This window comes from Emys orbicularis, chromosome 6 (assembly GCF_028017835.1).
Source record: "Emys orbicularis isolate rEmyOrb1 chromosome 6, rEmyOrb1.hap1, whole genome shotgun sequence".
Lineage (NCBI taxonomy): Eukaryota > Metazoa > Chordata > Testudines > Emydidae > Emys > Emys orbicularis.
The window spans coordinates 104,323,475-104,347,669 of record NC_088688.1 but is presented as its reverse complement, the minus strand read 5'-3'; the positions used below and the strand labels follow the sequence as shown (position 1 = coordinate 104,347,669).

The window sequence follows — 24,195 nt, the reverse complement described above, 5'->3', positions numbered from 1 at the left end:
CCATACAGCCTCGTCTCTCCTGTGCTCCTGCAGTCCGGTCCTGCACTATAGAAGTCAATCAACAGGAGCTTGCACCGACTTCAATTGGAGCAGGAGCCGGCTCTCTGTGTCTTGTGTGGTAAATACAGGGCAGCAGCAGTGATTCTTGTAGAGAGCCTCAGCCAGCTGGGGGAGGCATAAGGCGCAGGCGCTCTGGGGCCGAGGGCAGGCAGGCTGATCAGCTGGGAAGCGTGCATGAAGCTAAACAACCCACTGGGAGGAGGGAGGATGAGTCCAACAGGCTGAGAGCTGCAAAGCTGCTGCTTGTGGCGCTCCATATCCGGCTGGAGCAAAGAAAAACAGGATGAAGCTGCTGCGGGTGCTACCTCAATGTTGTCTGCGCCTTGCTGATTAGTCCAGGGGAGCAACAGCACGGAGAGAGCCCCAACACAGCGGCAGCTGAAAAAGCAGAAGCTGCCACAAGGCAGATCCACCCCAGACATGAGCACCCTCTACTTGTGGGATCAGCTGCGAGCCGGCAGCTCCGAGGTAGACTGGTGCGAAGATAACTACACTATCGTGCCCACGATAGCCGAGTTCTACAACACGGTGTGTATCGAGCACATATTTATTTGTGTGTGTTTACATCTGTATGCATGTCCCTGTGTCCTACAGTGCCTGCAGTACATTCGGTATTCATTTTTATAGCTTATGTTTAATACATATATATATAGAGAGAGAGAGAGAGAGAGAGAGAGTGTGTGTGACTAAGAAATTATTTAAATATTGTTGGTACATTTTGTCACTTTCAGTGGCTTTTAAATTAAAAAAAATAATATGCAAATATTTACATTTGTTACTTTTTGTTTGCTAACTTTAATAGGAGCAATATCCAAATATAGCAAAAATACCATCACCTTCTTTTGTATTTCATAGTTTTTTAGCCTTGATTTCAAAGCACTTCCATGGGGAGTTAAAAGGAAATGAGATCTCTTGTTTTTCTAGCTTGGGTGAAATAGCAACAGTCCCTCAGCTTTCCCTTGCCTTTTTGCACACAGGGCTAGAATAAGGTCTTCTTGCATGTGACTGTGTTGATATTGTATTGCATTAGGGGTGTGGTTTTACTATCCAATTGCATGACAAGTTATCAGTTTTCCTGTAGCTTTATTTGGGGATGTGTGGTGGGAAGCGTCTTTTGTGATCTGGTTTCACATGCCTGTTCACTGTTGATTTTTGTTTCACCACCGTATTAGGCTAACATTTTTATTTTAGGGGAACTTTAAAACATTTTTGTTTTAAAATGAAATGGGAAATGTTAAGGTTGATCACAAAATACCATCTACTATATTGATTGGAAAATTTTCTGATCCTAATTCTGTGTATATCTCTCTCTCAAATCAACAATATATAGAAAGGGCCAAATATCAGTCTCATTTATGCTGGATTTACCAGTATAACTTTGACTTAATTGGAGCTACTCCAGATTTCCACCAGCATAACTGAGATCAGAATCAGGCCCAAAGACTAAACAAAATACAAAACAGATTTTTATCTCCACCCACTCCCAATGAAGAGCCATCAGTTATTATAGGTGGAACGCTGCTGCCCTCATCTTCCCATATTCTAATTTTCTGGGACCATCTAATTTGTGTGACGCTCTTTTCTTTCTTTTGGGAGCAACATGCTTGGGGTTTTGGCTAGTAGCCTTTGCACTGGAGTAGAGGTGAACACAGAATGCTGTACATGGAAGAACTAAAAATTGCTGCTGTTGAAAGTTTTGTTTTTTTCCCACTGAGCTGAATAAATTCCTTTCACAGCTCTGCAATAGCAGCTTCTTGTGTATCGAATTTAGGGCTGGTCTATAGGTTTACCTGTATTAGAACATTTTAATTTGGTAAATTGCTAGATTAATACTGACCAGTTCAAGCGCATCTCTGTTGGGCTGCTCTTCACCCAGACTTTTGGATTGATTCAACTATTTCAATTAGGGGTGTCATTTTTTTTAACTGAAATAATTATACTGTTAGAATCCCAAATCTGAATGCAGTTAAACCAGTATAAAGGTGCTATCTACTAGTATAGTTTATTCTCCTATCCCCTTCCTGTATGGGAATAGCTTTATACCAGTATAACTGCATCCACATTGGGGGAGGGGGGGGCATTGTGTAGCTTCACAGATTTGTATGGAAAGTGTGGTGTACACTGGGTCCTGCAAATTCTGTTCAGGGCTTCCTTCAATTTTAATGGGCAGTCATGCATGGAGGGCTGGCAGGATGGTAACCTAAGTTTCTCTGACTCTTTTCTTCCCACTTCACTGTCTTTTGGGGTTTCTCAAACCCATCTTCCTAAAAACTTGCCTAGCTCCTTCCTCTTTGTCTCCTGTTCTTTCTGGCTTTTTTTTTCCTTTCCAGGTTAGTAACCGATTGTAGCGCTGTACAATGTTACAGAAGTACATTTACATACTGAACCCTCTGCTGAGCGAATCAGTGAGGACTACATCATCTCAGTCCGTGTCTTTTTTTCTTGCTGGCTCCACACATTTAAATAAAACAAATCCCACATTTGAGCCCAGCATTGCTGATGCTATGGTTTCCCTAGAACCACTATCAAAGGTGATCTGGTTTATGGGTGCCCTATGATATCTGAGCACTTTGGTGAAAGTAGTCTGCTGTATTTGCCCATGTTGTCACTGCACAAGAACATAAAAAACAGGGAGGAAGTTTTTATGAAAACAACTGTGCCTTGGAGCAGGCTGGAAATGAGATGGGAGAGGGTGGTGATATGCTGAGCAGATTAGCTAAAACATGAATGGTAATACTATAGAATGTAGTCCTGGAAAGTGCAGGATGAATGATCAGATTAGGTCAAGAAAAGACAGCTGTTTACAGATTTATGGTGGAAATCCTGGCCCAACTCAAGTCAATGGGAGTTTTGCCACTGACCTCACTGGAGCCAAGATTTCACTCCATACCTCTAAAATGGCTTGGGATAACATGGCTATGAGCCTGACCCAAAGCCCATTGAAGTCACTGGAAAGACTGCCCTTGTCTTGAATGGGCTTTGGATCAGGCCCTTAAAGTACTATAGCAGAACCTTGCTAATACACATCCAAAAAGGCCAGATATTATTCACTTCTCAGCAAAGTTTTAACAGCACAGTCCTGTAGTCACAGGACGAAGGCCTTATCTAAACACAAATTTTGCAACAGTTATCTAAAGATATTTTAATTTTGTTTAGTTAGACTGGTGCAAACTGTGTGGACACTCCTAAATTGAATGTAAATCAGTGGGTTTTTTTGGGGGGGGGGGGGTGAGGTGGTTGTTTTGATTTTAATTGACTTTTGTAAAGCTATGCTCTATCTGCGGCATTGCAGACCTATGTGGAAGTCCTGGGTAACAAGAACTGGTCAATCTTTCTTCATTGTGCCTTTGTTTCCACTCTCGGGTCTTTTGTTGACCAAAATTAGGGAACCAAATGTTTGCAGTGGTGGAATTTGGTCCAGTTTGTGATACAGCTCAAAACAAAGAACGGTTACATTAGGCCTTTTAATACAGTATATCAGGATCCCCTCTTTTCTATATAGTTTATTTTTATAAAACTGGAAGTGCAATACAGTGGCTTCTAATGATGTATTTTAGACCTCTTCCTGCCAACCATATTTTGTTCTGTAACAGTCCTAGAGGCCAGTCCTAAAAAACCACAGAATCCTTCCTCCCTCTTCTCAATAGCCTGATGATCTAGCTTATTTTATTTTTAGGTGACAGGGGAGGTGGGTTGGTCAGTTTTTTTTAATTGGTTTTTGTTGCATTTCAGCCTTTTCAACATTTTCATTGTAATCTTTTCTTAAATAAAAAAATGATTTTAAAAGTACCAGTGAGCTCGTCTCTATCACATTATCTTCTGAGTCTCAGGCTGAATGCTGTTTCCAAGGGTTCTGCTGGCACAGGTTCACTGTGTCTCTAGTAAAGAGTGTGCTATTTCAAACTGAGCAGGAGATTGCTTTTTCTAAATATTTTACTTTAACTAAACCCAAAGGTCAAGGCTTCTGAAGAAAATGTGACCCTCTGAGGGGGCATCTTTAGTTTGATTTAATGCTTCTCGTATACAGTGCTTGCAAATGAATATGCCTAGGGAGCCCCTCCTTTAGTTCCTGTCATTTTGAATGCTGGTTTTATGAACATGTTTTGACCCTTCCTGGGAATGTAAGTGAGGTGATTGAATTTTAATCTCTCTGAATTCTTGTGTAGAGTGAAGACTATACACCTCTACCCTGATATAACGCTGTCCTCAGGAGCCAAAAAATCTTACCGTGTTATAGGTGAAACCGCATTATATCGAACTTGCTTTGATCCACCGGAGTGCACAGCCCCCCCCCCCCAAGCGCTGCTTTACCATGTTATATCGGGTCGCGTTATATCGAGGTAGAGGTGTATTTGAGGAAGTGAGTAGGGAAAAATATAGTTGAAGGAGCAAACACACCCATTAATGGTCCAATCCTACATGCCTTGTCCACCCCAAACTCTCATTAACTTCAGTGGAAGGTTGAGGGGCACTGGGAATATATGATCAGGCCCTAAAAGGCCAAACTGGCCAGTATAAGTTATGGGTTTCAAAGGCAGCTGCAATTCCCCTTTTTTTCAGGTGGACTCTTATGACCAAACTCTCTCTCCTGCCTGAGTAATTGGGCTAGGCACTGAGAATGTAATAGAGGCAATGATGAGGAATTCTCCCTCCCCTGTCTCTCACCCCAGGGATGAAGCTGTAGGGTAGATGCTCCACAGCTGCCTCTTACAGCCTAAGAGTTGCAGCAGGGTTCCCCAGCCCAAGTGCCTCTGCCTTCCTCTAATAAGGGTACGTCTACACTTACCTCCGGGTCCGACGGCAGGCAATCGATGTTCTGGGATCGATCCCGGAAGTGCTCGCCGTCGACGCCGGTACTCCAGCTCAGCGAGAGGAGTACGCGGCATCGACGGAGGAGCCTGCCTGCAGCGTCTGGACCCGCGGTAAGTTCGGACTAAGGTACTTCGAATTCAGCTACGTTATTAACGTAGCTGAATTTGCGTACCTTAGTCCGAAGTGGGGGGTAGTGTGGACCAGGCCTAAGGGAGGACCACATGATCTGTATCCGGGCAGTTCCACAAGTTTTCATGCAAGGCTCCCTCAGTCATTAAGAAGAGAGTGCCACCAGCTAAGATCCTTGTTATTCACCTCTTGCTGTCGTCATTATATACTTTTTGAATTGCAATGACATGAATATTTGATACTGTATTTGTGTAATCACAGAAGTGTTGCTCCTGGGATAGATTTACAAGGTATTTTAAGGAAGGGCTCATCTACATTATACATTGTTCCCAGTCCTGATGGATTTATACTTAACATTTCTCAAAGTAAAGACCTCCACTGCAGAACCTGGGTCAGCTTTGAAAAAATAGGACATATGAGTTTTGGTAAGCTGGGGTTGTCATCAGATCAAGCAACAAATGTGCTTTTCTAGATGGCTTTAAACAGCTTACAAACTTTAAAGGTTTGTTTCATTTCCCCCCTTTATTTGATACATTTTATTTTATATTTTCTTTTCTAGATAAGCAACATCTTGTTTTTTGTTTTACCACCCATATGTATGTGCTTATTTCGTCAATATGCAACCTGCTTCAACAGTGGAATATACTTAATATGGACTCTGCTAGTTGTTGTTGGTAAGTTGATTAGTCTGTGTGTGTGCGTGTATGTGTCTGGTCATGCACGAACTGCAAGAGAGAGGAAATTGGGTTCTTTTCCTGCCCGCATATCATGTTGTTGAAAAATAAAGCAACCCTGACGTCTAGTGAGCAGTTTGTTTGAACTTACTTGATACTGAAGCAAATGAACTTTTACAAAGGAAAATGTACTGTGACAATGTAGGTTGGCTGGAACTCTGGCCTGCTTAGCTCTGTTCTGCCCTTCCTTTGCGTATTTGGGCTTGATCCTGAGCAGTGCTGAACATCCACATCCCATTACTTTAGTAGGAGTTGAGGATATTTAGCATCATTTGGGAGGCGTTCCGGAGCCTTTTGTTTGTAACATGCTGATAATTTCTCTCCATAGAAGTGAATGTTTACCCATTTTATGTACGGAAGATCATTAATGTTTCCATTGTCAGCAACAATGGAAGATTTTGAAATACTACATAGATGGGGCAAAGAATTATTGTGCAGGTTGCATGGCTCTGTAAAAGACCATGGGATTTTCCACCTGTAAATCATGCTAAGGTTTAGCCACCACCTGCTGCCAGCCTTGTTTGACTTACCCCCTCCCAGCCAGTGAGAATCTCTATTTTTAGTTGTTTAGTTTGGAGTGTTTTGTGTGTGGTGCTTTTTTTTTTTTTTTTTTTTTTTTTAAATAATACTGTGCCCATTTCATTAATAGTGATACCCTGATGTGCTGTTTCCTTTACGTAAGCTCCATTTTGCTATTTAGAGCTGACATTTGCCCCTTTCATAAATCAGTTGTTTTGCAATAAGTTTTAGCTGCCACCGATTGTGGTGTTGTTTAAGTCTTTCTACCATTTCCAGACTATTAGGTCCATTGTTAAGCAGCACATTTTAGTGCCATACACAACTGTAACTTCATATTGGCTTTTTAATTGATTCATCCAGGAATTGGATCTGTCTATTTCCATGCTACACTCAGTTTCCTGGGTCAGATGCTAGATGAGCTGGCTATTCTTTGGGTCCTGATGTGTGCTCTGGCCATGTGGTTCCCCAGAAGATACCTCCCAAAAGTTTTTCGAAATGACAGGTAATATATATGTATGCAGTGTCGTTGTAGATGTGTCAGTCACAGAATATTAGAGAGACAAGGTGGGTGAATTAGTAACTTTTATTGGACCAACTTCTGTTGGTGAGAGAGACAAGCTTTCCAGCTTACACAGAGTTCTTCGTCAGGTCTGGGAAATGCACGCGGAGTGTCATAGCTAAATACAAAGTGGAACAGATTGTTTAGCGTAAATATTTAACTCATATTTCAAGAGACCATTCAAGGTGAAGTGACCCATTAACACCTCTCCAGTCATGGGAGGGAAGGGGGAAAAAAGCGCTGAGCAGAGGGCTTAAGTGGGCTACAGATTGTTGTAATAGGCCATAAATCCAGTGTCTCTATTCAGTTCATGATTTTTAGTATCTAGCAAAGTTATGAATTTAAGCTTCCAGGCTTATCTTTTGAAGGTGTCATGCAAGTTTCCTTTGAGGATGAGGACTAAGAGGTCAGATATAGAATGATCACTCTGTTTAAAGTGATCACCGACATGTGATAGGGTGTTTTTGTCTTTTATCATTTTTCTGTGTGAGTTCATTTATGTGTGTAATGATTGTCTTGTTTCACCCACATAGTTGTTACTGGGGCATTTAGTGCACTGGATGAAGTGCACCATATGTGATAGGTCCTAAACATACCTATAGACCTTGAAAGGTGTGTTGTGGGTTGACAGCAGTGGAGATATGGACTGAGTAGAGACACTGGATTTATGGCTTATTGCAACAGTCTATAATCCATTTAACTCCCTCACCCCACCCTGTGACAGAATGTACCCCTGTATTCATACTCTGCACGCTATTGTAATAATCTTTGTACAAAATATGTCTTGTGAGGTATCATTTAAAAACTCATTATTGTCCTGGTAAAATGTGAGGCAATGTGAAGTTATAAGATTCCACTGTATGGTGTTATTAACATATGTTGTCAAACAGGTCTGTCCTAAACAAGGGAATCTGTGCTCTGCTTAACTTGCATTTAAGTAGTAAACAGTCGTCATCAAGCAGGAAGGGAAACAAAGAAAGCTCAAACAGGGCAAGAAAAAAAGCAGCAGAGAACATCCTGCTACATAAATTGCCTGTTGCCTTACTTCCAGCTGGAAATGCTTCTCAAAGGGGGGACAGAACTATAAAAAGAAGGGGAAGACACCCCAAAGGACCCCCCCCCCCATGCCCATCGATTCACTGCACCTGAAGGGACAAAGGAAGCAGTTACTGCGCTGGGGGAGGGGTCCTGACCTAAGAGTCTTGGTCAGTAAGACTGCTGAAAGGATGTGGTGAGAAAACTTTGCTTTGAATTTAACATAGTTTAAGTTAGGCACCAGTAGCCTTTTATCTTAATTTTTATTGAAACATAAAAAGTCAGAAATGGTTACATTACTTGTACTCAAAATCTATCTTTTTGTAATTAATACATTTGTTTTATCTAATCCATTGTGTTTAACTTGAAGTGCCTGGGAAACTCCATTTGGGAATGGCAAATTGTGTGCATATTATCCCTTTAAAGAAGTAACGGACCTAATATAATTGCATTGTCCAGAGAAGCTGGGCAGTACAGGACATACATTTCTGGGTACAAATCTAAGACTGTGGGTTTATTGGGGTCACCCTGAAGGCTGGTGAGAGCCAGAGTGTGGTTGGCAGGCTGTAGTTCTACATAAACACTCGGTGTGTGGCTTGCATGCTGGAAGGCTGTTTGTGAGTGGCCTAGGTGGGAGCTACTTCAGCAAGGCATTGTAAGGCACTCAGTGTTACAGTGTAGGGGTGGTAGAGCTGCTTATTAGTCTAGATCAGGGGTCGGCAACGTTCGGCACGCGGCTCGCCAGGGTAAGCACCCTAGCGGGCCGGGCCAGTTTATTTACCTGCTGACGCGGTAGGTTCGGCCGATCGCGGCCCCCAGTCGCCGCGGTTCACCGTCCCGGGCCAATGGGGGCGGCGAGAAGCAGCGCGGGCGAGGGATGTGCTGGCCGCGGCTTCCCGGAGCCCCCATTGGCCCGGGACGGCGAACCGCGGCCAGTGGGGGCCACAATCGGCCGAACCTGCCGCGTCAGCAGGTAAATAAACTGGCCCGGCCCGCTAGGGTGCTTACCCTGGCGAGCCGCGTGCCGAACGTTGCCGACCCCTGATCTAGATTGTACCCTGCTATATCACATCCCCAGTTTTATTTTTCCTTTCCCCCTGTGACTGGAGATGTGTTATCAGGCCATTTTACGATGAATAGTCTCTTGAAATATGTGTTAACTATTTATGCTAAACTATTAGTTCCTCTTTGTATTTCACTGTGACACTCTGAGTACCTTTTTCCAGACCTCAAAAAGAGCTCTGTGTAAGCTGGAACGCTTGTCTCTCTCACCAACAGATGATGGTCCAATAAAAGATATTAACTCAGGTAAAATCTATCTTAAAGAACTCAGGATGGTTCCCTGATTGTGTCTTGAAGCTCATTGCATTAGCATCTAGACCTGCACGTAACTGCATTGAATAACCACGTAATTTTGCCACTGTCGCTACTGTCCTTCCTCATGCTATTCTTTTCCAGCTGTTTGTTACCTCCAGGCCCACTCATTGCTAATATTAGTGTACTCCATTGCTTCCTGCCTTCCTAGGATCAGCTGTTTTGTTTTTGTCATAAATCTTATTGGAGGATCATCTTATTTTAAAAACATCTTTGATTTGAGCTTTCCACCAGAACACTCCTCAAATTGCTTTCATTATGAAAAGTGCATCTTAAATGACCATATGCCGTTGTCATTCCAATCTCATGACTTTGTCCCAGTTGTGTGAATCTTGTTTACTTCTGCATATTGCAACACAGTGCTTTTATAGGACACGCTGCCTGCTCTTTCACTCCCAAAAGCAAAAATGAAGCAGAGGTTTTGTAGTAGCATTTCATTACGTGGTTGGCAGCATTTCATGCTGTCCAAAAATATATGAACACATAAGAATTAGCCAAAAAAATCCTTTAGTCATTGCTTTACATAACTTAATGTTACATCCAGCAACTGTTCTGTGCATAGACTCACAGTATTGCTAACAGGGTTAAACAGCTTCCTTGTTAAACTGTGTTTCTCAGTGCTCTTCTTATTTAAATAAAAAAAAGGAACAATAGACATTTGGGATGAAATCCTGGATCTATTGAAGTCAATGGCAAAGCTCCCTGCAGTCAGATCTGAGGAGATGACTGATCTACAATGAGTACAAGAATCAGGTCCTGTAACTTTAAAACTCTTGAGAAAAAATTTAATCTGGGATGTGAAATTTCAGGGAGATTAATTTTTTGTTCTTAATTTTTTTTTTTTTTTTTTTTTTACAGAAGTTAAGAGGGGCAAGGGAGAGTTTTGAAAAACAGGCAGATAATGGTCAGTTACCTTCAAATGAAGCTGTTTTGCCTAACTCTGCGCTATAAGAAATGCATCCGGAATGTGACTTCTGAGAGAACTCCAGCTTGGAGGACATATATTTTTTTCCCTCCCATAGATTAGACCCCAGAAACAGGATGTTTAAAGTATGTAGCCTGTCAAAGCCAAAATTTAAAGGGAGTTTAAGGTGAATTTAAAATTTGAATTTATCAGGCTGTATACTATACACATTCAGGTCTTGATTCTGCCTTTAATTATACTGGGAGTATTGCCAAACCTGAACTTCAAAAAAACACAAGTCAGGCCCCCCAAAATCATTGGTTTAAGAATCATGACATAAAAAAAATCTAAAAAATAAAAAAATTCTCTGTATTAGCTTTGTGAGGTTTTGAACCTTTAGATTTCAGGTTTGCAAGCTTTTCTCTGCAACCAGGCAAGCTAGAAACATACTTTTATTAAAAAATAAAAAAATAAAAGCTGAGATTCTAACATAACATGATTCCAGTAAATAGGGCTTTAAGGAAAATAATAAATATCATGATACTTGTAAAATAATGAGAATTGGCAACACTGCACTGGTTTTAGACCTCGTAACTCAATTGAATGCAGTGGAATAGCTCACGATTTATACTGGAATAAGAGAGATCAGAATAGGGCCTCAGTTTCAAATATTTATGATCAGTGTGTATATAAAATATTAAACTTTCAAGGCTGCAGTCTTGCGAAGACTTATGTACGAGACACACAGGTATGCAAAGTTAAAGTCTTTGCCAGATTGGGACCAAAGTAGACATTCTGTACACATCATGTTGTTGTCATAGTGTGTGTCATTTCTTATACCTATTCAAAGAAATAAAATGTTGTTTACAACAATTTTAAACATGTTTAGGATTTTATAGTTGCCTTTTCTTGTTTATCATTAATTTAAGGTTTAATTAAAGCAAAATGTACCCTTTTTCTTTAATTATTCAGGGCAAGGTTTAAAGCTGCAGTCGGTGTCCTTTCTGGAGTTACTACATGCCTTGCATTCATTAAGCCTGCTATCAACAACATCTCATTAATGACACTAGGTGTCCCCTGCACGGCTCTGCTTATTGCTGAGTTGAAGAGGTAGGTGTCTTTCTTCTGTATGTGAAGCAGCCTTTCTTGATGCTTGTTTTCTGAGGGTTTCATTCTAGATACTAATATACTTTTGGGCAGATCACCTTCCAAATGCATGACCCACATAAGGGCTAGGCAGAATCTGTCTGTGTACTCAAGGGACTCAACCCTCCCTGCTCTCCACCCCCACGCTGGCAGGCAGAGAACTGGGAAGCACCGGGCATGCTGTTATCAGTTCTTGCAATTTTATAGGAAGTCTCATAACCTTTAATGTTTTCACTTAAAGCCCTAACTCCTGGAACACTTGGTTGTGGGAATCTCAACTTTTTTTTTTTTTTTTTTTTTTTTCTCATGGTTTTCTAGCCTTCATGGTTGCAGAGAAAAGCTCAAAAACCCAAACCCTAAAGGCTCAAAAGCCAGAAGGCAAATAAAAAGACCCAACATTTATTGTTGTTTTATAATCTCATGACTTTTGGGCTCCTGATTTATGATTTGTGAATCTTTGGTGTTGGCAACTGCTTCTCTGGCCTGGTCTACACCATGAAACTTTGTCATGTTTGTTCAAGGTTGATATTGACAGTATTTGTGCTGACATGACCATGGTTTGTCCTGGTCTGCACTGACCGCTGAACATGTTCAGCATCTCATATCAGAACATTGTAGTTCATAGTGGTGAGGAGACATGGTAACATTACTTAGCACAGACCAGGCCTCTGAGGCAGGGTGTTGCTCCTACAGCCATGCAGCTGTGCAATGCCCCCAATGCAGGGCTGGGCCTACGAGGCACAATCTAGCTGTTGGTCTTTTTGTTGCTGCTGCACTTTTATACCAGCAATGGTGTGAACTCACTCCGCTCCACCCCAGCTGTTTGGACTCTCTCACACTGCATGTATTTCCAATGATTAATTAGGTCATTACACGTATACCTAAATATGTAGGGCCTGATACTCAGCTGGTGTAAACTGGATTACCTGCATTGAAGTCAGTGGAGCTGCACTGATTTACACCAAAGGAGAATTTGGCCCAGTATATGCAACAAGTTCAAGTTAATGTTGGACATAGTGGATTTGATTTAAATCAGATTGATTTAAATCACTAGTCAGGAAGACTCAATTTAATCATGGATTTCTACATAAAAGTGCATTCTTGTTGGTTGTTATAACCTTAATACATATTCTTCACAGCTCAGAGATAGATGTAGGTTTCATTTTTAGAAGGTACACACTATACATTTTTAAAGTGATTTATTTTGAAAACGCTTCAGATTACTTTTACAGCTATATCAGAAAATGAATGATTGTTTGGTTATTTCATTTAACAAAGGTAATTGAAGCAGTTCACCTCCCAATGACTTCATAAATATCTATCTCCAGTTCAACAGGTTAATCGTTAATATTTGGATGATTTTCTTGCCATGCTGTATTAGGAGGCGAACATCACCAGACAGACATTTAAATTGTTTTATTTAACTAAAACAACAACGTTATGTATTCTGAATTTTTTTCTTCAACAGCAAACATAATTTTTTAACAAAACAAGCATATGCATTTTTGAATTTAGTTAAACATTCAAGTTTTTTAAAATCAGGTTTGTTTTTGTTTTTAACTAAAATAGTTAAATGAAATATTTAAAAAAACAAAAACAAAAATTAAATTGACTATGTCAGCCAGGTCAACATGAGAAACTGAAAATATTGGCTTCTGCAGCTAACTCAGTCGTCTTCACCTTCATTTTCCTGTTTGTTCATAATCTGGAAAAGAAAAACAAGCTTTCCTGCTTTTTCAGGTCCCAAACGATTTCTCAATTTGGAATGAATTAGTCCAGAGGAAGAAGATATTCTTTCTACACCAGCAGAAGAAGCTACTGCTGTTAAAAGTGATGTTATCACTTCAACAGTCTCTGAATCCAAGTGCTTAAGTGACTTCCACCAGTTCACTGGTGTGACTTTCTTTAACACATCATCAGCAAACATATATTTCTTGAATGGGTCACCCTTAGCTCTGAAGTTTATTATAGTTGGCATTATGGAGGGATGATTGCTGGATGTCCATGTCATAGCCAACTCCTCTTCTTCAGTAGTTAAGGTTTGACCCTAGTACCGAGTATTGAGAAGATGAGCTGGAGATTGTGCTTGTCCCATTTGTTTTTTTAATGCTTGGAATTCAACTCTGTCATTGCATATTTCTCTTTTTAAGATCTCACTCAGTTCCTTCCAAATTTCAACAGCATCAGCAATAAAATAGCTATTTCCCTGCATTTTGTTCAAGGCTACAGAAATAGGCTTCAGGGTACTCAGCATGTGTTCAGCATTTCTCTTAAGCCCAATGTTGAGAACTTTGGCTGTGTCAGTGCCATCTATTTTTTTTATGATTTTGTTCACAAACTGTCATCAGATTAGGCCAGTTCTTGATATAGTCCTCAATACACTCCACTACTGATTTCCATTGCACATCTTGTGGGAGAGTTAGCTTGGTTCCTCCCACTTTTTTCAGAGCAGCTGCTGCAAAGTGGTTGTTACAGAAGTATTTTGCAATTTCAACAACATTAGCCTTTATTTCTGGAACACTGAAGTATTTGGCAAGGAAGTGCATCAAATGAGCACTGCTACCATATGTTATTAGCTTGGGACTCTCTTCTAAATAATTTCTTCTCATCTTGGATACATTTGCAGCATTGTCTGTGACCAAGCTGCGTACTAGACATTTGAATTTTTTTTCACAGTTTGTTATAGCTTTTACTGCTACTTCTTGTAAGTATTCTGCTGTGTGTGCATTTCCTGATGTATCAATTGTTTCTGTAAGGAAGACATTCCCTTCTTCTGTTGTCACACAAGCACATACAACAGTATCATTGTGGACATTGTGCCACCCATCAAGACTCAGGTTAACAATTTCACCCTCTAGACCTTTCGCACACTGCTCAATTTCTCTTTCATACACTTTATCCAGCAATTTGCCTGTGACATCTGCTCTGGTGCGTGGACTGTATCCTGGTCTTAATGACTGAACCATGTTAATGAAGGGTAGGTTCTCAATCATACAGAAAGGAGAGTTTGTTGCATAAACAAACCGGGCAATTTTTTCATCAATTACCTCTTTTTGTAATCTGCTGGTTCTTATCACAAACTTATCTATGGTTGTTTCTGGATGATGGAGATTTTTTGTTTTTGCTAGAGATGATACATGATGTGACTGAAACACTGTCATTGGCAGATAACTCTGAAACTATAGAAAATGATGGTGATCTTGAAGGTGGATAATCTTCAAAATCCTGTATGTTGAGGATGGAGTCTCCTAAACAAAATAAGTCAATGCAGTTATTTAATTATTATGACCATACTGCTCATTTATTATCACTCATTGCATTTACTGACACTCAGTACTACTTTAAAGGTGAAATTGTAAAAGGAAGATCTGCCTATTTCAGCTATTTATTTTTTATCACAACTGCATCTAAAATGATAGAACGATAGAGTAACAACTATATTTTTTTGCTCAAACATGAGAATTCAAGAATAGTCCAGAAGGAAGACAGGCAGTCCTTAAGAAAGAAGTATGAAATAAAAAAGTTTACCAAACTGAAGATCCTGCATGTTCAGACATGTTCCTTTCTTCACCTTCAACCCAGCTTCATCCTGAGAAGGAACACTTCTCATCATGTTGTTTCATTCGGGCAACCAGGCCTTGCATTTCTTTGTTGCACTGTTTGCATTTTGCACGCATGCCTGTCTTACCCACAGGTAGAGGAACTTCATTAAAATATTCCCAAACTGGGTCTCTTTTATGGCCTGCTGCCATTATAGGTTTTCCCTTCTAGTGAGAGAATGGTATGGTAGATCTAAAATCAATGAAGGCTACATTCAGAAAGACCTCAAGACTTCTGGAATATGCTGCTTAAACAGTTTCACTTTTGTTTCTACTGCTTGTCCCTCCCTTCTCACATTTATCTCCAGACTTCTTCTCCTTGTCCAGATCTATTCCGCCCCCAACAGTCTTCTATTCATTGAACTTTTTGAAACTTTTCACTTTTAGAGGGAGATAAGGGATTGACTCTATGTACACAAATTTGCAGAGGGACAATAGGGTTGAGGTCTGTTATTTCTCACCTCTGTATATTATTATATTATTTATTTATTTATTTATTTGAAAACATTTTTGCTGTTAACAGGCGTTATCTCTGGAGTCACAAATCCACAGTTTGAGAACTGCAAAACTAAGCATCTCTGATGGTATCTTCTAGACTGAGCACTGAGCCCCATTGGGTAGTTAGAAAGATTAACCTAAATAATCTATACAGAAGCCCCTGGAACCCCATAAGATTGGGTCCCTAATCCATGAACTATTGGAACTCATTTACAAAACTTTTCTTAAACATTGCATGAATATATTGTCTCATACTATAGAATTAGAATTTATAATCCCTATTCCATGATGAGATATCTTTGAGCTATAATGTATTTTAATTAAAACTATCTTTAGATAGATTTTTTTTTCCTCAAAAAGCATTTTAACAAAAAAAATCCAATTAAAAAAAAAAAATTGATTTTTATCCACCCTGCTCTTGGATCTGATTCTCCTCTGCTACCCTTATAAATCAGGAATAACTCCATTGAAGTCTGTGTAAAAGAAAGAAGAATCAAGCTTAACTTTAGTATTTCTTGACTCTTTTATATTTAAATATGCAATATTCATGGTGTATGAATAGGGTGGGTTTTTTCCATTCAATTTTATCAGACTACATAACAGCCTTTCCTAATTGTAATATTTTGGAAAGATATCATTAAATCCTTCCTGTTTTAAAAAAAAAAAAAGAAGAAGAAGAAACCCAGCCATCTCTATGGTACGAGGAGTGTGGGAACTGAATAGTGCACTGCACAATAAAGGAGGAGATGGGGAAATTGACCAAGGAGGCTGGTGGAGTTGGCTAGAACTCTGATGAAAGTGCCACAGGATTTTTAATGTTCATAGAGAGCCATTTGGAGGGACATCCTGTGTGACTTTGGGCAAAACACTTAAACTATCTGTGCCTCAGTTTTCCATTTGGAAACTGCATATAATAATGTGCCTTTAGTTCCTGGGGAAGTTGTAAGAAGAAATCACAAACCTGTTAGGGGCTCAGACACTTCAGTGTCAAGTGCCATAGATATGCCTATAAGTAAATTAATACCTTTGTTTTAAGAGTTTCATATGGAAGATCATCTCCCATTAAGCTGTATGGAACTCTGTTATTTACCTTTCGAAGAATGAAAGGCTTGAACGCTCCTGCTTTTGAATAATTTATTATAAGGGACCCAAGGGAGCTGTCAGTTTAATTGTGCAATGTGGGATCTAATACTTGCAACATTTTTTGATAAATTCCTAAATGTAAAAGCAAAGGATTAAAGGTATTATTTTAAGCCATGCTGATCTCTGGGAGATTTAAATACAGACGCAGTCTCCAAAACCCAGAAGAGGTCATCTAATCTCTTTTTACAATCTACAAAATCTGAACGTTATTGAAAACCAATGGGATTTTTTTCCATGCAAGTGCAGTCAGTCATCCAGCTGTACACTGAAATCTGGTCGCTCTGATGTGGAACTTTCACTATGAAACTATTTTGGGTAGGGAGGGAAAAAAATTATAGGCCAGTAGTTTCCCCTGTTCCATGTAGAAGAAGATATTTGGGCCTAATTTATCACTGCATTACTCCAATTTTATGCTGATGTAAGTTGCAAACTGGATAGTGGTGAATCAGGCCTTTTGTGTTTCCTAATGAAGATTTTTCTTACTCTAATTTTTCCTTGGGAACAAATTGCTGCCATAAAAAGAGCATTATGATCTCAAATGGGAGAAGAGATGGCTAGTAAGGTAGGAAACACTAAAATGGGAGATTTTTTTCAAAGGCACAAAGGGCAGGAGGAAGAAGATGATAAATTCCATGTGTAATCTAGTGCAGCCCCTGTGGTGGTAGCATGATGGTAGTGTGTGCTGGCCCTGTAAGAATAACAACTATGGATGGCTAATATCAGAAGAGACTCATACACATTGTGGTAATTTTTATTAACAGACATTTAAATTATGTTCCTATGATTATATACAAGCACTGCATTCATGCAAATATATTGCACAATCAGGAAAAGCAAATGGTAAGGTTTCAACAGCAAAATTAACTTGGCCAGATTTACACTAGAATATATTAAGCTACCATTTATCAGGAAAAAGAGGGACAAAAATATTACAGATCTGCAATATGGCAGAATGAACCATGCTCCTGGAACCTTAGCATGTGCAAGTCCTGTTCAATTTTAATATTGCATTAACAGGTTTTTAAAACTTCATTTCCATATTTGCTTTAAAATAAAAAGACTGGACAGCTTCATAGCATTTACCTGGTTCCAGTTAGGGTTTGAAGTTTGCACCCATATTGCTGGTGAATGCAGTGGAGGAGAGATGTCTAGCTTTGCTGCTCCCCATCAGTATTTCTAAAGCACCCATCACTGTCTAGGGCACTGTTCAGGGAATTACAGAAAATTGTTGAACGTTGCCCAGAAAAGACCATCTCTACCATCCTATTTTTTGGGGGGGTTGCCCTTGCTTACCTTTGAACACCCTCTTACAATGTCCCCTGAAGCACTTACTTATTTTATAGACTTATAAAAACAATTTTAAATAATCCCAAAACCATTATGTTATCTTGTAACTACTGTCTCCACCACATTCCTTAGGGGTGTCTTAAATCTCACTGTCAGCAAAAAAAATTTCTGATATTCAGCATAAATTTTCAGTCTCATCCCACTACTTAAAGCTCTTTGAAGCATGCACAATTACTCTCCTTCCTTGCTGTTCACACCCTTCAAATATTTGTAGGCATGGCCATTGCTTAAGGCAGCTACATGTTGAGATCAGGTTTTCTGTGTTAAATGTGCACAATTATGCATATGCATTTGCTTTCCACACTTATGACCACAAACACCTGATTTTTTGTGTGTGCATGCACATGACCATTTAGCTAACAGAATGTCAAAGCTTGGCATGCATTTGTATGTGTCCATTTGTTGTGTGTTCAAACAGCGAATCCATACATATCCATCAGTGCCTAGGTATTTGTACATGAATAGTGGCAATATGGGTTTTTGGTCTTGTATGACCTGATCCATCTCACATTAGAGTGAGTGAGAGAGAATCTTTCCATTGACATTAATGAGTCATGAATTGGGCTTCTCATGTGTATTAATAAAGTAATCTCTTTAGACCCTTGGGCATTTTATATCTGTTTGGTAATGGGGTGCTCAGCACTGAACATAGCATTCCACGTATGGTCTCACTTGGGAAGTATAAAGAAAAACTCTGTGTCCCTGCCTTTGACTGGATGCCTCTGCATATGCAGATGAAAAATCTCTTTGCCCTTTTCTGATGCTTTATTACAACTATTTAACCTTGACGTGGAAAAAAGCACTACAGAAGAAATCTGTTGTCATTTCATATTGTAGCTAGCATACAAAATGCGTAAAGCTACCTTTATGTCCTGCCCCCTCTCCTCTGGATTTGTTTTGATCATCAGCCAGATCAGAGAATTCGGCCTTTTTTAAAATCTATCCTGGTTTGCATTCTACATGCAGTAATAATTTCAGTGGCAGCCATACAGGTGTCGTTCTGTTGGGAAAATCATTTTATATTGATATACTTCTTGTGAAACAAACAGAACATAACAGCAACACAGAAAGCTGGCAGTGGAAGCATGAAGTCCTTTATGTACAAACAGAGAAGTTGTAATCATTTTGAATGTCAGATTATTTATAGATGGCTTTAAAAAGGAAATGTGAGACCCTAAAACTAATGTGCAAAAGAATGCAAGAGGAAATCCTTATGAACAAGATTATGCAGCATGGTAGGTTTTCTGTTGCTAATCTATAGGCTATAAAGGAATCCACTGCCAACCTTATGCCTGTTAATAAAGAAGTCCACCGCCTAATCCCAAATGCACGTTAAAAATTCAAATGAAGCAGAATAATTTTAATAGTAAAAAGAATCTTTGGGTCTTTTTATGGAAAAATATCTTACTAAATCTTGAATTTGCAAACTCAGATGTTGTATCACTGTAGCTACATCTTTAGAAAGCTGTCACCCAGTAAAGTGTTTTTTATATATTTTTTTGTTTTGAATATTTGCTTATGCAAATATAAGCTTGAGAATTTATACATTGAAAAAAAAACAGAAAATTCTCCTCTTTTTTTAAGATTCCAGTGCCAGTCATAACTCTGCCCAACCTCCACGTGTGGGCTGGAGACCCTGTGCTCCTGCCAGCCCTTCTATTCCCCCTCTCAATACAGAGTGAGCTGAGATTCTATTATGTAAGAAGAAGTTGCAATGAATTTGTGCCAGGGTATAGAGTTACGGTTGTCATGGCAGCAATAGAGGGAGGGGGCTTCTGGCCTCTATGTGATGTCTTCTGCTTTCAAATCCAAACAGGTAATGACCGACGTTGGAAACCGCTCAGAATTCCCTCAATTGTCACGCTGGAATTTCAAAATTGAGGGTGACAAACTTGTGTGAGAGACTAGGAATTTTTACTTGTATGTACTGCAATCAGTCATAAAACGACAGGGTTACTTGGGGCTAGTCTACACTGGCAACGCTTTAACGTGGCTTGTGTGGTCATGGCAGAGCACTGGGAGAGAGCTCTCCCAGCGCTCTAAAAAAACCACCTCCACAAGAGGCGTAGCTACCAGCGCTGGGAGCGTGACTCCCAGCGCTGGTGCACTGTTTACACTGGTGCTTTACAGCACTGAAACTTGCTGCGCTCAGAGGGATGTTTTTTCACACCCTGAGCGAGAAGGTTGCAGCGCTGAAAATTGCCAGTGTAGACAAGCCCTTAGACTGTAAGCTCCTTGGGGCAGAAGCTCTCTTTGTCCTGTGTTTGTAGGATCATGGTCCCTAGGTGTTTCCTTATTACAAACAATAATAATAGTGTTCATTGCAACACAAGCAGAATATTTATTTTTGTTGCAAATAAATAAATGTTTGAGATTTATGCTGAAATCTCTGTGTCCTTGGTCCTGAAATACCACAGGTTTTATTGAGTCTGAGGAGTGAGATCTGCAAGGAATAGACAGGCTCCTGCAGGCAGCTCCAGGTCAGGGGCAAGGGGCCAGGTTTATAAGGGGACTTATGCTGAACTGTTTTCTCGCTATGAAATAAAATGCAACCTTGAAGAAAAGGGACTGAAATCCTGCTGAGAGTGGTTTTTGACCAATGGTTTTTGACCAATGGTAAGAACTACTCTTGGCAGTGTTTACAGATTGGGCCCCAGGAAAATCCACCCAATTTAAAAACAAAAACCAGAAGCATAATTTTCTTTTTGTAGAAAGACCAACAAAGGCGAACCACACTTCATCCTAGACAGCATATAAGAAAAAGGTCATGTCCCAAGAGACCTCATATTGTATAACTCCTGTACTGAACTCTCTCATTGGCTAAGTAACATTTAATGTCACAAGGAATCTAGACTCCTGAGCAAAACTATGGAGACCACAGAATTCAGTCCCCCCCCCCCCCCCAAAATTGAGGTGAACAAATTTCATTACATTAAAAAAAGAGTATTCCTACTTTACAGGCCTGGCAGCCTAAGATAATTCCCTGTACATACATTGGCACATGCTTTGGAGGGCAGAGCTCATCAACTACAGGCCAAGCTGCTTATGGCTACAACAGATGGCTCTTTTCCCTCCACAGCAGGAACTATTGTATATGGACAGGTTTGTTTCCCCCATCCATAGTCCAAACTCCAGCTTAACCTAGATTGGGAATTTCGTTTCTGAGGTTCAGAAGCATGCAACATCAGCTAAACTGTTCTTGTCAAAGCCTTTGGGGATGTTTAAACTTTTGGGTTAGCATCATTTGGAACTGTAGATTACTTAAATTAATAATGTGTAGAAAAAAACAGCTAGTCCTCCTCCACTCCCTGGAAAGCATATCATTCTTCATAGTTGTATAATTTTAAAAAATGTTTGCTATATCAAAGGGGCAAGTGAAAATTTGGCCCAAAATTTAGATGTCGAAACAAACTTTTACTCAAATTCTAAACCCAAAGAAATGTTTTGATAACAGAATTTTAAAAATTCAACTACCTCTCCCTTGTGTTCTAACAGTGTGGCTGGGACCACATTGTATTTAACCAGTTCTTGAAAACCATACTCCAGTCTGAGTATATTTGGCAAAGCTAGTAATGGACCCCAATGCCAAAGACTTGTAATCAGTTTCCATCAGCTTTACCACTGCCTCTAACAATCAGAAAAACTCCTCTGTGTTAAAATGGTAAAAGTTTTGCTTAAATATTTGTTCTTTCCTTAAGACAGAATGTGTTTTGTGTGTTTCAAGTTTTGACACCAAACCTTTCACTTAGATGGGTGCTAATTAATTAAAATCTTGATCTTAAAAAAAAAAATATTAAAAACCAAAGAATTCAAGTGTAGTTCTTGTCTGGAAAGTGACTCTTGCTCATAATGACATAGGTGGGTTCCATGTTTATTGTCTTTCAATGACTCCAAATCAATTTTGCTCAGTTGACAAGTACTGTAAAAAGAATAATTTTTTTTCCTAATGCTTACCATGCATCATCACCAGTTTAAAAAAAAAAAAAAAAAAAAGCTGCAATTGGCATTTAGGTCCCTATCGTGTAAAGAGAACTGGGCAGGCAGATTCCTGCTTCCTCATGGTTCTTGTTGCAGGATTAGGGTTGTTGCTGATGTATGAAGGAAAATGGATTCCAGCTCTGGCTTCCAGAACTTTTACTTAGGCTGTAGTCCTAACAGGAGTGAAAACAATTTTTTTGTCCAAAAGTTGCACATCAGTAATTAAGAGTTTCCAGGAGCAGAGCTGCTGAGTAAAGGTGCCATTTTGTTTGCATAGTCTCTTTTCTGACTGTGACAGCACCTCAAATTGATGGTAAGTAAACTCCTCAACATATGACTTTTTCAGAATGCTGCACTGTGTGCAAAGCAGCTGCAGGCTTCTTAAAGGTGTGTAGCCTGGCATTCCAGGTTCCATCCCAAGGCTCAATATAGCCAAACCGCATAGTGACTAATAACGGCTTTTCTTCCCTTCCTTACGTCATTTTTTTAGGTGTGAAAATTTGCGTGTGTACAAGCTGGGCCTCTTTTCAGGTCTTTGGTGGATGTTAGCACTTTTCTGCTGGATCAGTGACAAAGCATTTTGTGAGATCTGGTCTTCATTTAACTTTCCGTATTTGCACTGTGTATGGTAAGTACTGTGTGTAAACTCTGTTGTTTCATTTAAAGAAAAGAAGCCCTTAATACAGATGTATTCACATAGGCTGTTTTGTGCATTGTATGTTGTTCCTTTCACCATGATGATCAGCTTTACTAGTAAGACTCCCAACCAGTAGTGTTCACACATCCCATCCACTTGATAGATTCATAGATTCTAGGACTGGAAGGGACCTCGAGAGGTCATCGAGTCCAGTCCCCTGTCCGCATGGCAGGACCAAATACTAGATAGATTTATGTGCCCTCCTGGTCTATTTAGTTTCTGCAGACTCTAACTTCACTTTTAATGAAAACTAAGTTTCTAGCCCTTACGAATGCTGAAATAACCTTCCAAGTGTAAACCCAATGCATTGTTATCAGTCTGAAACAATGGGTCTGAGAGGTGACAAATCTCTCCATCCTTAAAAAAGCCATGACAGCAGACAGGTAGACAAGGAAGGTCAGAGCTCAGTGCCACTCCTTCACACCTATCCACCTGTGAGCAAAAGTCCCTTTTATTCAAGACCATACTCTCAACGTTCTCCCCCAAACTCTGTGTAAGTGTCTTTTGCAGCATATTCAAAGGTCATCAAGTTTGGACCAAGAATGCTACAATTCATTGCATATTTGTAGTATAGTTATCTATATGCTACATCTTGTTAGTCCTAAGAGGACAGGGATTGACACTAGCCAGGCTCAGGAGGGACAGGAGAAAAGGGTAGGGGCTGATTAGTCTGAAAACTTGGTGATATATTTGATATCTTTACTGAATCCACATGACTTTTTTTTTTCTTTGTTTTTCATTCTCCTCAGGCACATCCTCATTTGCCTTGCTGCTTACCTAGGCTGTGTCTGTTTTGCCTACTTCGATGCTGCCTCCGAGATCCCTGAACAGGGTCCTGTCATAAAGTTCTGGCCCAGTGAAAAATGGGCTTTCATTGGTGTCCCCTATGTCACCCTCCTCTGCGCACATAAGAAATCACCTGTGAAGATTACATGAAATCAAGCACCTAGTGGAGGGGACAATCTATTTATTTTTTCATCACAGACTGTACTTAGGTAAAGGTAGTGGCTAGGGTTGTTTTTTCTGACTACTATGCATATGGTGTTCACAAGTGTTTTGTTAATACATGGTAAAATATGACCTTTCCTCACTTTTCTGGAGAGGAGGCCAGAAGGTTTATTGTGGTGCTCCTGAACATTTATATTAGAACTCTGTATTGACACTGGTTGGGTTTGTTTTGCACTCTGTTTTTGATGTAGCATCCATCATGATATACCGGTAATTCTTTCCAAATATCAAAGTTAAGGCTATTTTTCAAGGTTGACCAAAACAGCTCACTGTAAGAGACTGATTCTCTTTTCATGTTGGTTCTGCCAGAGCTCTATTTAGTGAAGGAACAGTGAGGGGGACAAAGGTGCCTTTAAGCCATCTTTGTGCCTCCTCTATTCTGTGCCCAGCTCCGAGTATACGTTAGAGCAATCTTGAGCGTGCTTTAATTTGCACCTGGATGCATTTAGCCATAAGTTGTCCTGGTGGTATTCCAGCGATGTTTTTTTCCAAAGTCATGTCTCCACATGTGGACGGCAGAGGGGGGTAGTGTAGAGCCATTGTGGCAGCTCTGCACTGCATGGGAAATTCCCCAGTAGCTAAATACATTAGCAGAGCTGCAGAAGAGGATGGCAACAAAGGAAAATCGGACCCAGAATTGTTACACTGGTGTA

General features: G+C 40.0%; 1 protein-coding gene across 1 annotated transcript; it reads left to right on the top strand.

Moving 5' to 3' along the window:
• Positions 1–398: 398 nt before the first annotated feature.
• On the top strand, positions 399–24,195 carry ACER2 (alkaline ceramidase 2). Its single transcript, XM_065405878.1, has 6 exons — positions 399–588; positions 5,561–5,675; positions 6,615–6,756; positions 11,099–11,236; positions 22,328–22,465; positions 23,284–24,195. Exons 1-6 carry the CDS (start codon positions 481–483, stop codon positions 23,468–23,470), a joined length of 828 nt encoding a protein of 275 aa, XP_065261950.1. The 5' UTR covers positions 399–480; the 3' UTR covers positions 23,471–24,195.